The 16,342-nt window shown below is 32.5% G+C and overlaps 3 protein-coding genes across 5 annotated transcripts in view; 1 reads left to right on the plus strand and 2 right to left on the minus strand.

Moving 5' to 3' along the window:
• Positions 1–16,342, minus strand: part of LOC144834764 (large ribosomal subunit protein mL44-like) — a 186,910-nt gene that overhangs the window by 137,925 nt on the left and 32,643 nt on the right. For both annotated transcript variants that reach the window (XR_013611005.1, XM_078689681.1), the window contains exons 2-5: positions 7,400–7,520; positions 2,812–2,999; positions 954–1,029; positions 232–316 (exon numbers count right to left, since the gene is read on the minus strand). Coding sequence is in view for 1 of the 2 variants with exons in the window: in XM_078689681.1 (XP_078545807.1) it covers positions 232–316; positions 954–1,029; positions 2,812–2,999; positions 7,400–7,520 (470 nt within the window). In the remaining variant the exon portion in view is untranslated. The remainder of the gene's footprint in view (positions 1–231; positions 317–953; positions 1,030–2,811; positions 3,000–7,399; positions 7,521–16,342) is intronic.
• The window catches only part of LOC144834760 (stromelysin-1-like), a 203,435-nt gene that overhangs the window by 119,761 nt on the left and 67,332 nt on the right, over positions 1–16,342 (minus strand). The window lies entirely within an intron of this gene.
• Positions 9,669–16,342, plus strand: part of LOC144834745 (uncharacterized) — a 35,331-nt gene continuing 28,657 nt past the window's right edge. For both annotated transcript variants that reach the window (XM_078689655.1, XM_078689654.1), the window contains exons 1-2: positions 9,669–9,808; positions 13,426–15,738. In XM_078689655.1, coding sequence (XP_078545781.1) covers positions 13,457–15,738 — 2,282 coding nt within the window. In that variant the 5' untranslated portion in view covers positions 9,669–9,808; positions 13,426–13,456. The remainder of the gene's footprint in view (positions 9,809–13,425; positions 15,739–16,342) is intronic.

Genomic DNA, 16,342 nt, shown 5'->3' on the forward strand with positions numbered 1-16,342 from the left:
AAAAATTAACAACTGGCATTGCATTATATTATAATAATACAATCGTTATTAAAAGATGAATATCTTTTTATAAGTTAAACCTTCCCATTAATCTGACATTCTTTCCCAGTTGAATCACAATTCCAATTTATCAAACTCTTGGTTTTAGCACCTTCAGTGTTCAACCTACTTTTAAAAAATTCATAGCGTCATTAACGAAAATAGGTTGAATTGAAAAGAATGAATTCTTACCGCGCTGAGGGTCAGATCTGGAACACCTAAGTTACTGGAAATATTTACAATCGTATCTGTATCGAGGAGGAAGTCACAAATGGCTCTGGAAATAAAAACAAACAAACATAAAACTAGGAATATATTGTTTGTAAGTTTATGATGAAGAAACAATCTAACATTTGTATCATAAACTGACAAATCTTGGTAAAAGAAGAGAAACAATTTGGTGGAAATTAATTTAGATTTTAAAATATATATATATATATATATAATAATATTTATAAAATAATAATGTATCTAAAAATGGTAGAATACAGAAAAATCTGCATGCATACAACTACAGTAGTGCTGTTCCACCGTACCATGTTAAGATTAAAAGCAGTTACCATCGAATGACAATTGAACGTTCCATACCATTTGTTTATAATTCTATTTACGTTTTTAATAACAAGTTCGTAAGTTCTCTTTAAATTCATTGGTTAAATGCTTTATTTTTTATTCATTGTATATTGTAATTCAAAATGTAAACCAAAATTCATTTGTACCTTGTTGTTAAAATGACAATAAATAATATTGTATCATATTTTTCATTTCATCTTTACTATAGAATCTCTCGTTTATTACAAATATAAAGAAAAATAACTTTACTATATTAATATTATTAAGCTTTTATATGATGCCCTATCAAGCTATAAAATTTCTCTTTTTATTAAAAATATATAAAGAAAATGAAAACTTACTTAATACCTTCTTGTGGTAAAGTTGGAAGAACACAACGCAAGTAGGTCAAAACATACTCAGAAATAAATTCAATTCCTGACAAAAAAAAAAAAAAACAGTGATAACATTTTAATTGCGATATAAAACCCCCTGTGAACATAGGATACATTAACAATTAATAATGGTTGCCCCAAGCTTTTATGATGTTACATTATAGGTTTACGAGAACTGTGATTTTTTGTTCTGTTATGTAGTGTGAACGAACGTCATTCCTAGATGTGTTACCTGTCAAATTTAAAACTACAAGACTACATCAATCTTCAAGAAAAAAGTTAATCAATTCAATTTAAAATTAATCTATCCATTTATAAAATCAAGCATTTTATGGTTCAACTGAAGTTTTTTTTTAATAATCAATATACTGTAAGTAATTTATTTTGGTACAAATTTAATTTAATAATTTATTAAACTTAATTTAATTTTAACACTACAGGCAAACCCCTATTCATGAGACATTCCTATTCACAGGTATTAAGGAGACAGATAGAAAATATGTTTTCCAGCCAACACTCATTAAGTGGATACAGTACTTTGTTTGGTCCCAAAGTGTCCCATAATTTCTAGTGTATTTCAAACAAGTTTAACAAAAACCTACAGAGAGGTAGGTTTATGCAGGTACCTGGGCATAAAAAATCTCCCTTTTCGTGGTGTAATATATTAGACTGTCCATCTCAAAATAACATGTCGTCACTTTGTATGATATATTATAATCCAGTGACCAAAAGAGATGTTTTGTTTCATTTGATACATTGAAATATTGGTTTTCAGTAAATCGATCTGTTCGTAGGGTGATCAGTATCTTAGTCAATTTGATGATAAATTAAAAAATCCATATTTAGCCTGATATTGTAAAATAAATCGTACATATTTGTAACATTAGCTACAAGGGCCGTAAAGAAGTGTATCAGAGAGAGAAGACAATAAAACGTGTTTATATAACTGCGAAGGCTCGAGACTGTCATGCTTCGAGAAATATATGTATTTTAACACCTTAACTTTTTGAATAATACAGTAATGTATCAATGTCCAATTCTTTATTATCGCAAAAATAAACAACAATTACATTTTGCGAAAGAAAATAAAAGTTAGTTGAAAGGTGTGGAATGAAGTTACTGATGCTGAACACACAAATGTACATTATGTTATCAGACAAACCATACCTGAATATGCTAAAAGTATACACAGGTGGATCCAGGTGGACAGACAAATGGGGATGGTGGTGGTGGTGGGGGTGGGGGGGGGGGGGGGGGAGTTGAGATTGGATTGAGAGGCAGTATATGTTTACATTACAGTACATGGGTGGGGTATTATACCAGTATCACTGTTTTTCTCCTAAGTTCTTACTTAATTTGCTACATAAAAACATAACAACATTAACAACATTTAACTGTATGTGGTGGGGTGGACTGGATTGAGGGGCAGTATATTTTTACAGACGGGGTACTATACCAGTATCACTGTTCTTAGTACTAGGTTTTTACCTAATTTGCTACATTTAACAAAATAACAACATATCAACATAACATTAACAACATAACATTAATATACACGATTATTATGAAACTGTTCTTCACTTTTTTATGATTTTAATTTATTAATATAACCAAAAAGTCTGCTATAAAAAAATAAATGCGTTAAATTTTTTATTTCTAACAGACAAATCTTACTTAATTTGCTACATTTAAACAAATAACATGTCAATTAAAATAACATAACATTATACACAATTATGAAGCTGTTTATTTCTCAATATAACCAAAAGGTCTCCTATAAAAAAAAAAAGCGAATTAATTGATATTTATAATAGACAAAACAAACCTTTTGTAGACAATTTTGTGTTGTCTTGCAACTGAACGAGGGCACTGTCACCCTCAAGTCCTAATTCTCCTCTTTTACGTTCCTCTCGTTCAATGTAACACTTGTTGGTGAAGGCTGCTCGCAATGAGTCCTCGGAGAATTCCTCACCTAGTCGTTTGCCAAAAGCGTATAACTCACTACTATAATTCCTATCAAGGTAACAGAAGAATTAGCAAATAAAATTGGTTTAAATTGTTAAATAAACTAATTACGGTTGGTTATGAACTTTAAACTTTAAAATCGATTTAAACCCCTTCCCAATCAAACAGTCATTATTTACTGTCGTAAATCTTACTGATGTCAACAATACAGTATTATACAATATATTAAACTGTATCTAATACAAGATACAATATTTGTCTTCGTAAAAAACAAATATATATGTCAGTTGTCGGCAAATACGTATACATAAACGGACTAAAAAATGACAAAAAGTGTATACAGTATAAAACAGTAACATTAAAAATCTTAAAAAGGTTAAAATCGCATTATTACAAATTACATTCTAGAGACACCGGTGTTAAAAATATGAATATAGTTTGGCACAAATGAATTTCTAAAACAACATCGCACATTAGGTATATAACCAGACTTAAGTAAGTAAGGATGTGCTTTACTGAGGTGTATCTTTTTAAAACTTAAGTACTGGTAGCAGAACACAAACACACAAAATGATACATACTGTAGTATACACATTTATATAATAATTATTATTAATTAGTTCAACAGACTCTTGAAATCTTTGCACATTTAGACAAATTAGTTACGGGTAAAAGAATATTTTAATTAATTTAACACCGTTTTAACATAATGAAACTGAAGGTACATACAACATATTTAACATTTCTACCCAAACGAACATCGCTGCATTAAATTACATTCATTTTCGTAGTAATTCATTAATAAAATTTAATGGGGCATAAAATCATATTTCACATTACAGAAGTAAATGTGAAAGTTTCGAGTTTAACAATGAAGTAAAACAAACAAATACTAATTTTACAGTTTTAATTTACGCCGTGTTGCAGTGTCTGTTGCGCTATTAATCCTTAGATCAGCTATTGTATTTCAGTGGGAGGATTTCATAGATGAGTTTAACTGTGTGAGAAGTAAGGGCAGTAGACACAGGTAATAGTACATGGGACAATCAACCTGGGGGGTCACGTAGAACTAGGGCAACTCTATCGAGAGTGAAGATGAAGATGTTATATGTATATGTAATTAAACAAAGCTACGTCCATAGCAATAATTGAAACAGTCCGCCGATTCCTATAAAAAATGTATTAAATCGATTACTTAATGGAGATAGCAGATTGATAGATCTTTTATGAATTTGGTTTCCTTATAAATAAGTAGCTAACTTATTAAAAACTGGAATTATTAACATGGAGAAAATGAATGAAGACTTCGATTTGTGTCAATGAACACTAGTACTGTAGGTGCAAAGCCTTACTCTTTCTAAAACCTTTACACATATTTTTTTGTTTAATTCATTGTTTTCTGCGGTTTTATAACCTTTAAGGAAGGGTGTAGTACACTTCAGCTTCCACTATACTACCAGATCTCAAATTCCTAAGGAAAACAATTTACCCATTGAACCCCATAATGCTTCCTTTTCGAATGGTGCGACCATCGCAGTCTGTAGTCCATCCTGTATAACCTCAACAATAGCAATGGAAACTAGCACATACATTTTAGTAAAGCTCTGTCTACACTATCAAATTTGATGTGACAACAAAATGTGATGTGCCCATATATGGACATGATGATGTCATATCACTACCATATTTGAGCAAATCACTATCATATTTGGGCACATCACACTTTTTTTGTCAAACTAGTTTGATAGTGTAAACAGAGCTTAAGACAGAATATTTCAAATTAAGATTTTTTCTATTTCTTCTAATGAACAATATTTAAAATGAAGTATTTTATATACTGTATAATATAACATAACCAATATTTGTCACTTGTAACACAAAAAGGTCAAGGGAAGCCAATCTCATGCAGTATTCTAAAGTGCTATAACAATATCCACATAAACTTTGACAACAAAAATGAGCGTTGTAAATAAAATGGAAAGATTGAATTTTACACCACGGACCACAATTTAAAATCCATTTAGAATTCTCAGCAAAATTCCTAGTAATTCGGCCTAAAAAATGGATTTGTCTAGAGACGCTTGGGTAATCTCTAGACACAGTACCCCTTTCAGTTCACATCGCCTAGAAAAAGTTTACTACACACACTGAGGCACAAACCATACAAAACGCTGGTACTGATGCCACAGTGTGATGTTTAAGCTCCAGAGTTTTGCTTGGCCATGTGAAAAGGGTATACTGTAGTTTAGAAAAGTTAATCTACATGCAATGGATTAACGTATGCTTGAGTATTATTACTGTATTATATTACAGAATTTGTTTTGAGGTGGCAATTCTGAAAATATATTATTCGAAACTTGATTGCATGCATGTTCACCTTTCTGAAAATCTTGGTGACGTCGATACTAAGCATGACATTCGAAAGAATATAAAGAAAGCGTAAATAAGACCTATTTCTTTCCGCTATGAAACGTAAGTATCCACTAAAAAAATGTCTGTAATCTGTTTGTGACTTGGATCATAAAACAAAAACTGAGTCAATCTATTTTCACCTTTCCTGTACATCTTCATAAATGATGCCATTTGGTCACTTAAGGATAAATAAGGTTTGTATATTTATCTATAGAATTATAGGATAAAACTAATATTTAGTATAACAAAGCATTTAATTCTTGAAGTGAAATTTAAGTACTTGTGTACAATAATATAGTAACGACATAGTCTCCTATTACGTCCAACAGGGGTTACCGAAATACACTTTTATAATCAATTTACGTATACAGTCAACGAAAAAAAAATAAATAAATAAAAAATTCTAGGACTGACCAATATAATTAAATGAATCTCAACAGCGGAACTACCTTTTAGGATGAAATGTCCATTTCCTTGGAAAGCGTTGTTTACACTAGTATCAAACTTGTGTTTGACTAAAAAAGTGTGATGTGCCCAAATATGGTAGTGATATGCTTAAATATGGTAGTGATATGACATCATCATGTCCATATATGGGCACATCACATTTCTTTGTCACATAAAGTTTGATAGTGTAGACAGAGCTTTAGGGTGTACTTTTAAGTGTAGGTAGAGTAGGTACATCATTTGTTTTCATATTACACAAGCACTTTACATACTTTGGGATTGAATCATAGTAAAATAATTTTAATCAATGTATTGTGATAACCAGGCCAGGTTGTTACCAATAGAAATACAGATATTAATATCCCCAGAAACTAAACATTGCACTCTTCTATATTACAGCTGAAACATAATACAAAACTGAAAACTGCGTCAGTCTTAAAAAATTGTGAAACATTGGATAAAAATCGTGAATGTTTTCATCAACCTTTAAATGAGAAACGATGTAGGTTCAATGATGTTCGGTATCAAATGTAAGTTGTTAATGTTTTTAAATGCGACAAATGAAAGCAATACAGGAAATTGTATACATTTAGTAGAGAAATAAGTAAAGATATACGACATAAAAAGAAAACCATAGATAAATACTAGCTATTATGAAATAGGTCATATCTTAAAATGGTTATCAAATTAAAAACAAAGTACAAATACATAAAATGTAATCATTCATATTTGTAATGGTTATCCCCTTGCCTTTAAAACTAATCTATTTTTTACAACTTAAATTTTTATATTTATTTTATGCTATTTTTATATTCTTTTGTTTGTACAGTACCAGAGTTTAACTACCAGAAACAAAGCAGAGTAGATTCACCATGATTTTTCTCTCTCCATATGCCATTAAATAGGGACCTTTCGAAACAGGCAATGCGGCACTGCAACGTGCAACCGAGCGTGCAATTTACAGTGCCATGTGGATACCAAAATACTTCTGCGGACTGTTGAACAGGCAGCTCGATTTTGGGTGGCCTGGAGGGAGGCAATACATGGATGTCTCACTTGCACGTCTCACCTAACCCTTGTCGCTATTTCGAAAGCTCACTTAAGCTCTGTCTACACTATCAAACTTTGTGATAAAAAAAATTTGGGCACATCACACCGTTTTTGTTACTAGTTTGACAGCTTAATGTCCAGTATCAATACAACGAAAGGCCAATTTTGCAATTAGGTGCAATACAGTGTCAAATCCACCTGTATTATGTATAGGCCTATGGTAAAGGCATCACATGTGATCACATATGTTACAGTTTTAATTGTATCACAGAATCTTGTTGAATACTGTACAAATTATAGATACCTACCAAGAACCAGCCGGTTAAAAAGTCCAATTAAGTCAAGTATTTAATAACTATGTAAACTTATTGGTAAAAATAGGAAAAAGGTATCTTACAGATGTGTTGAATGAAACCCTTGAAATAAGCTGGGTGGATGTCCACAGCAGAGTTAAAACCTATGTAAACACATTAAATATCCTATCCACACTAGACAAACTACAGTAGTACTGTATTACATAACATCTTACAAGAACTTACCAATTCTCTTTGTGTGAACGTGGTTTTATTTCTTCTTCACCAAATTTTAAATTAATTTTCTTTATTTGTTGATTGATTTCAGTCAGCATTGGGCGGAACCACCTTGTATGATCACGTTTCACTGTGTAGTATAAGAAAATATATTATTTCTTTAGTCCAGTCTTATAATTACTACAATTGCAGTTTAAAATGTGAACTCATGATTTATTGTAATTTTTAAACTTAATTTTACTTTAATTTTAAATCTTTACAATCGTTTTTACTTCACAAAAAAAAGCTATAGCTATTAAGCTCTGTCTACACTATCAAACTAGTTTGACAAAGAAAGTGTGATGTGCTCAAATATGGTAGCGATATGCTATCATAATGTCCATATATGGGCACATCACTATTTTTTTCACATAAAGTTTGATAGTGTAGATAGACCATAAAGGTAGAAATAATACATATCCTTGACACAGGATTTGAGCAAGAATTGATCAGCCACCCACAAAATGTGAACTTATTTCAGATATTTTTTTCAAGAGGGGCTTATAAGCAATGTCTCCAATACATCTATCATTATTACTACCTGTAATATGCCTTTACTTATAATTCAATTCTTAAAACTTTAGTCGGTGTATTACTTGTCTCATCTTCTCAGATCTGCGTTTTATTAGCAGTGACAAGCCCACAAAACTAGGCTTAGCTATGCAGCGCACGCATTACATTAATTGCAAAATCTTTGAGAGGAATACAAATGAGCTACGAATGGAGCGTGTCATCTAATTATCTGAAGTCATTTAAATCTCACCCACATATTAAACAAATTGATTTTTATATTTCAACATATTTCAAACAACATGTTCAATTGTAAGCCCATGCTTGTCAGTCAGTGATTAGGTGGTGACCCTGTAAACAACATTTGCAAACCCAATAAGATTCGAACCTCGGATTGTATTGTATTGTCATGTTGAAGATGACCAACTGCAAAGCCACTATTTATAATAATCAATGTCTTCTTACATATTTAACTTTAAACTATGTCTGAATTAAATGCACAACCAAAAAAAAAAAACCCATCCCTCTAGGTGATAAGTAAAGACAATAACGAATAAAATTAACTGTGAGTAAAAAAAAAAATGAGATGGGAATCGAAACCTGCACTTGATCGCTAAACAAAAGTCTGCACTACTAAGCCAACCAACCAGTAAAAAGAAATCACTGATGTTATTGTTAACATTTGTACATGACTACTGTGAATTTTGGACAAATCAATAATTGCATTCTGCTGACAAAACTCTAAGCATAGCGTATATGTATACCCTGTGAGGCAGTGGTTTATGTCATGTAACTTTACTGTACCTTTTAGCAACTTAACAGTGTTTTAATATGTTTATATAGAAATTAAACTAGTAGACAGCCTAATAAATAATCAAAGACCTCTACTTATTAAAATTATAGCCTAGATTATAGATAGTAAAGTAGGCTAGCTAGGCCTACGTTTACGTACTTAAAATCACCTAGGCTAGGCCTATTAGTATTATAATATTAATAATTATTATATAATTTATATTATAATTTAAATAATAAAACACCAATAAATTACACTTGTTTTGTTTTTATATTTCATACGCATCCAACATTATTACTTAATTATAACCTCGTTACGAAAGTACAGGTTTATACACAAATATATGCCTGGCTATGGCTAGGCCAAACATACAACATATTCCCCAGCCGGATTAGTCCAGCCATCATAATGCCATTCACACCACAAACACAACTACACAATCGACAGCTACTAGGCCTAGTTAGCTAATAAAATAATCGAGCTGTGCAAAGTCAATAACAAAATGTAAGCATAAAATATGACAGTAAACTACCTACCAATGTTGAAGGGAATATATTGTTTACCTAAAACAATCTTAGTGTGTAAAAACGAATGTTTGCAGTAAAATAAATAAGGAACATGTCGAACACAGGGGGCCGCCATTTTGTTCATTTGAGAAATAGGATCTCAAAATATTTTAAAATTTATCCGAAAAAAGAAAATAAAAATAAACGTTTATATTCATTATAAACCATAATAAATTCACTAAAACATTATTCTGTAATATTTATTGCATTTATGTAATTTAAATGTGGCTAAATCTAAATATCTATGTATAAAATTAATAGAGTTGTTGGTTTACGTGGAGTTAACATACACCTACATGTGCGAACAAACGAACATAACTAGGAAGCAAATTTTGTAAGTCAATCATCTCACACACACTGAGTACGTACACAAGCGATACACAACGAACGACATCACATGCAGTGGAAGATCGGCTTGTTTATATTCTTTTAACTGGTGCTATCTGTTAATTAAAAGCAGTAAAATACTAGGAAATGATATGACAAGCGTTGCCAAGTACAATATACGTGGTAGGAACGAACATTTTGTTATTTTTTTCATTTTAGACAAGTGTAAATTAGTAATTTGTTACCAAACCTCAAATCGATGGGGGTTGTTGGTTTCAGAGAAGTGGGTTACATTCTTTGTTCGTATCCGACTCCAATATCCTAAATTTCTACGGTTCCGGTATTTTTTTAATAATTTATACTCGGGTAACATTAAAATATATATACTATTATAACGTACAATTTACTTTTGATCACTTTTAGGTAGATTTGTAAAAAAATTTTCGATGTGCGAAATTTGTGTTTTGGTAGCGTGTTGTACGGTACTTTCCAATGTGAAAGAGGTGGGGTGAAATCCCAGCCAGGCTCTACCCTTTCCGCCTTTGTTCCGCACGTATTATATATCCGGTTACGAGGTCATACTGTTCAAGGGGGCTACACGCCGAGTGTTGGCCTTGGCCGGGTGAGATATGCAAATAACCAAAGTGGGTAGTAGGTATTTTAGGAGGTCATTTAATATTTGAGAAGGTAGACCTACCCTTCACCACTAACTATATTCACCCATCATGATTGTACTGTAACACAGACAGACTGTCAATGCCCTCCTGGACTTTGATGAGGTCAAAATGTTCTACCACCAGCAATATTGACCACAAACCTCTCAATTTTATTTCACCAAATCTACCACAAATTAACATTTATTTTTTGGGTTGTTGAATTGCATTAAATTTAATTTTAAGATCAGCAAAAAACATATTATTAGTCTATCAGACCAAGGAGGTATAAAAATGATCAGAAATTAAGAAATTATCCTGTTATTGGCGAATCCTTTTTTGCTGTTGGTGTAAATTTTAAAATAAAATGATACTGTATTATATTTGCCTGGCTTTTAGTTTAGATAGGAAAGAATGTGTATTTCGTTTTATTAACCCGTACATTTCATCTATTTTAACACTAATGTAAGTACTGTAGGCTCCTTGTTTCATTTCATTTATTTATTCGACCAATACACAGATACAGAACAGAAACAAAGCACAATGGTCAGGGGCAACTAAAGCAAAACAATTACTATAACTCAAAAGAGTCAGTTGGCCCTTTGTAATTTACAGTATTGCCAATATTCAAGTATACTGCAAATCAATTGGTTCATAAAAAAATGTTTACTGGAGATTAAATTCGCTTAAATTTAATTTCTATTGTAAACATAAGGTCTTATTTAAAATAAAAAATAATAATTGACTATACATCAAAACCTACATTTAATTGGAATATTCCTTTTTAAATTTATAAATTGGTTGATAAATTGGTTGGTGTATCAATCATACACAGTATGCTATTTCAATTTCTTATAGATTATACTAATGAAAATTTATTTATATTTATTTATTCAATTTCTGCCATATACAAGGAAGACAAAGCAATTATAAAAGGGGGCAAGGAAACACCAAACAGGTGCTAAACACCTATGCTAGTTGGTCAACCCAGAACAGAGCACAGAAATAAATAAATAACTAAATACGTTCTACAATTAAAGCATCTACAAGAAAGCAACCAACTACACAATATCAAAATTATTTAAAAAATAAGTATTGAGATAATTATTAAAATTGTTAGTAATTACTAATTAACACCTCAAATTCAAGGTTTGCAATTAAAGTTTATACTGTCAAACCAACATTTACTTCTCTCAGAACCCAACTTACCAATGCTAAAACCCACCCTTGCCAAAATCCTACCAATTTGACCATTTTTTATGATCTTTGTGAGTAACTAACATAGTAAATAAACCAACTTGGGTGATTTCACTAAACAACAGTCAATGATGCTATGCTTGAATGGTTCTGGTTTCAATTGGATAATTAAGGTCGGGTCACTTGAATAAGATGAATCCTATGAAATTGTTCCCTTGGTTTTATGATAAATTCCATTAACAAAATATGTCAAATTTAAGTGATTTTTACTTATTGCCTTTGAAAGGTCCTAGAATTTTATTTAAAATGTTCTAGAATTGATAATATAAATTACAGTATATAAAAGTTGTACAAATAAATAGATATATTTCTGTACTTTTTATTTTCTAATACTAATTGTCTCATAGTCTAATATAATTAAACATTAAATGTATTAGTAGTTCTGTAATTTTATATTGAAGCAAGTTAAAAATTAAAAAGTCAGAGAAAATGGCCAAACCTGAGATATTTTTAAAAAATAAACAACAAAATCACTTTTTCTCATAGGAATGATAAATTTTCTTTTGTACTGTAAATCACTTTAAGATTAAACAAATAAACAGTGCTACTGTACAGTACTAAATAAAATGATATTTTTAATACTTTGGTTACAAATTGAATGAAACAATATGCCTGTTCTGATTTATTTTTAGGATTATACGTAAATATAATTTATGCTTTTGGGAAAATATTCAGAGAAGATTACCAAAGATGTATGGCCTCGATAAATTTAAGCAAATCATTGATTATTGTTGTTGTGTAAAATGAAATTTGTATTGACAACAGACGATGGATAAACTAGGGCACAGTGCGAGAATATAAATTGTTAGAGAGTTGTACTTTTTTATGTTCTATGTAACAGAAAAACACTTGTGTTTTAATAATATATTAATAGTACAGTGTAGATGTGAGAAAACTTGTAATCAATTTAATTGATAATTTTACTACATGATAGAGATAAACATTTGTTGCAGTTTGGTGACAAAAATAAAACTGACATAATTCCAAAATATTTTACAAGAAATGCTATGTTGAAATGTCACCAAAATAACAAAGTTATTTTAATAAATTTGTGTCTAACTATACACAAAGCACACACTAGTGATAGTGTATAGAAAGATACTTGTCAATAGAGGTTTACTTTATTTTTAGAATCTGTTTATATTAAAAAATGATAACATTTGTTAATAATTCAAAAGCTGGATTTTACTTTTATCTTACATGCTATAATAATACTGATTTTAATTTTCAACAATATGCATTTTGTGTTGCATACTTTCAGATTCATGTGGTAACAAAAATCATAAACTAAATATTTGTTTTTAATTTAATCTATTTGTACAGAAGACCTTTAGATATCAGCTCTAAAGTAAAGATCATTATAAAATGTATATTTCAATGGGTTGAATATTTTTATAATTTAAAGTATTCATAAACCATGTCTGAAATTACCACCAATAATTTAACTGAAAATACAGCATGTTGATACTGTACACCAGACTGACCACCATGGTGACTGTAACTGACCACCATGGTGGTTGTAACTGACCATCAGTATCCTTTACATTGACAATATTTTCATTTTACAGTTACATATTAAAAATATTTTCACAAAGTACAATGTATACTCCCTGGTAAGACTAAACTATCCTTCATTTGCTCTCTATGCTCTATCACTGGGGTACTTGCTGTGTCTCAAATTCTCTTCGGGGAGTACAAATAATTGGGGTCTGTTAGTATCAAGTAACTACTGTGTAAGCTAAAAACATCTCAGACTACTAAGAACAGCCAGATGCTTGTTATATGCTATGTTATATTTCATTTTGTAACCTCATTTTCTACAATTCTTTTAAATACTTGTATTACATTATGATACTCTACTTATTATATCTTATCCTCTTTTTTTTTCAGATTAAAGCTGAGTACAGATAAAACTCCCATCATGAGTACAGAGGTCATGATTGCGTCCGACAACGACATAAGTGACCTGGGACCAGTACGAAAGATGTCTACAAGTTTTTTGGACGATTTTAAAAAGTGTATTGCAGGATTTGACACAAATGAAAATGACTTTGTTCCTGATACAGTTGAGTATCGTGAAAAAACTAATGGTTTTATTAGTATCACAAAGAATGGCAAAGGTGCCAGTGGACGTCTGGAATCGAAATTAAAAGACATGGCTAAAGACAGGGTAATGTTAAGGGGAGTAACAAAGAATGAAAACGACTCAATGGTTGAAGTGAAGAGATATAACATCTTAGATGGCACAGTGACCAAGCATCAAGAGGTACGAGGCGTAGAATCACAATTACAAAAACGTGAACCAGAGGATACACCACATTCCGAATCAAACCCAAAGGGGGATTTCCTCCGGTCTCTTTTATGCGGAAGCAACAAAGGAGAAAACGGGGAAGCTGAAAACGATTCTCAGGCTTTCTATCCATGTAAAGTGTGCAAAAATAGTTTTATTTCCAAATCAAGTTTACGCAAACATATTTGCGCTACTAGAATAGACGAGAATGGGGTCGTTGAGGGCACTATTAAGACCGAGGGTCAAGAGGTCAAAGAGACTGCTCAAGACGAGATGGATGTTTATTATAATGAACCAAAGAGCCACGCAGATGCTATTCATCAATACGCATCTGCAGCAAACGACTCGCAATTTTCCATACCCCCACCAAATGCGTATATTGTTGACGGACAATTGCATTTGCTACGTGCAAATGCAAATAATGAAAGTGACCAAATTGATCAAGGTGGAATAGCGGGAGGAGTAGTTGGTGGAATTCCAGGAGGAATAGCAGTCGTTGATGGTATTCTAGAACCTGGAGAGCGACCTTTCACCTGTAAAGTTTGTAACATGAATTTTAAGCATTCCAGTCATCTGATGCGGCATAGGGCAACGCATACGAATGAAAGGCCTTATGCTTGTAATGAATGCCCCGCTGCTTTTCGCAGAAAATGTCACTTAAAACGGCATTGGCAGAGAATACACAGTGGGGAGAAACCGTTCAAATGCGGGGTTTGTGGTAAATCCTTTAGCGACAGAGATCATCAGCGTCAGCACGAGACGATTCATGGACCGGAAACCTATCCGTGCATTGCTTGTCGGTACGTTTACCCAACAGAAATGCATCTTGTAAAGCACTTGGCCGACAACCCAGACTGTAGAGCCATTGTTTCAAAGGGTAGTGCTGATGGAGCTCCACGACGAAAACGCCGGAAAGATGGCAACAAGCTGACATCATACAAATGCGGAATGTGTGGAGAATCTTTTAAGAAACTAAGACAGATTCAAACGCATCAACGTGTCCGTCATCATGATGCATTTGAAAAGAAATACAAATGTAATCTCTGCAATAAAGGCTTTGACCTTATATCAGATTTAACCCATCATCGCAATACTCATCTTACGAAAGAAGCAAGAGCAACCAATGGCAACCACCCAAGTACAAGCTCTCCAGATGGTCCTCCTCAGAACAAAGAGAAACTGATGGAGATGCTGCAGCAACTGGAGAAGAGAATACAACAGCAGCAGCAACAGGTGAAGAAAATTGAAAACCAACAAGAACAGATCGTACAGGAGGGTTATCCGGTTATTGGATCCCCGCCAACAACTCATCCGCTCAACTTTGCTGATTTACCAATCATGTCAGAGCGTGAATTCAGTCATGTGCATTATCTATTACGTAAAGACTCGCCGAGCCCCCCACCCCCTCTGTATCACCAACATAGAGAATCGATGGCAGCCATTTGGATGAAACATCCTCGTTTACGTGAATACTTCGCAGAACGTAACCAGAATACATCCGCATTAATGCCATCCACTCCGAGCGAAGCTGTACGAGAGAATTCACAAAACGGCAAGCGGGAAGGTGAACCTGAACAGCACCCTCTAAGAGAAAACGAAGAACCTAATTCCCAAAATTGTATGATTGGTCTTCTACCAAACAATCGGCATACTTGCGAGCAATGCGGTATCTCATTTCTTCTCTATTCTGAATTTCGTATTCACCGTAAACGGCATGAACGTGCGCAGCTAGCTTATTCAAAATCATCTAAAGACGATCAAAATCCGAGCTTGAGTATGTTGGAAACGAATCCAAATGCCGACCGCAGCCTTTGCCGGGAATGCTGCTCGGAAAACGGCGACTCAAATCACCGTCACTGTCAACTGAAGGCAGAGGGTAATGACGCACATTCAGAGCACAACTCTGAGCAGAGGTAAGCTTTATTTTTGTTACATTAGTGAGAGTATCGTTATTGTAGAGCCAGGGTTCAATCCTGTCCTAGAGCCAGGGTTCAATCCTGTCCTACTGCCAGGGTTTAATCCTGCCCTTGTGCCAGGTTTGTACCATGCAACTCTTCACAATTTTACTCCCTACTGTAAGCCTAAATTGAGAGTTTATAAATATAAGCCTTATACAGTACAGTAGTTCAATATTCTGGGAGTTACTGTAAATACATTGCTGTGAAAATAATTATATATTTTAATTTAAAAAAATATTAAAGCATTTGTTCGTCCAAAAAAATATATTAAGCATTTGTTTGTCCAAAAAAAATGTTTGATAATCAATTGATCGATGATTCAAAATATAATTTGGAAATTTAAAAAATTACATAATTCCCTTGATTGTAGATAAACTGTAAACAGACTTGGTAACCTAATTTCTAATATTAATCTATAATTAATTAAGGTTGCTATTGTTAAGGAACCTGACCTACTTATTTCATACATGAATTACGCACTCAGCACATAGATTATAAACGGTATACTAATACCTAGATTCTCATGTTTACCAACTATGATTTACTGAAACTTAAATAG

This window comes from Antedon bifida, chromosome 2 (genome assembly GCF_963402885.1).
Source record: "Antedon bifida chromosome 2, ecAntBifi1.1, whole genome shotgun sequence".
Taxonomy (NCBI): domain Eukaryota; kingdom Metazoa; phylum Echinodermata; class Crinoidea; order Comatulida; family Antedonidae; genus Antedon; species Antedon bifida.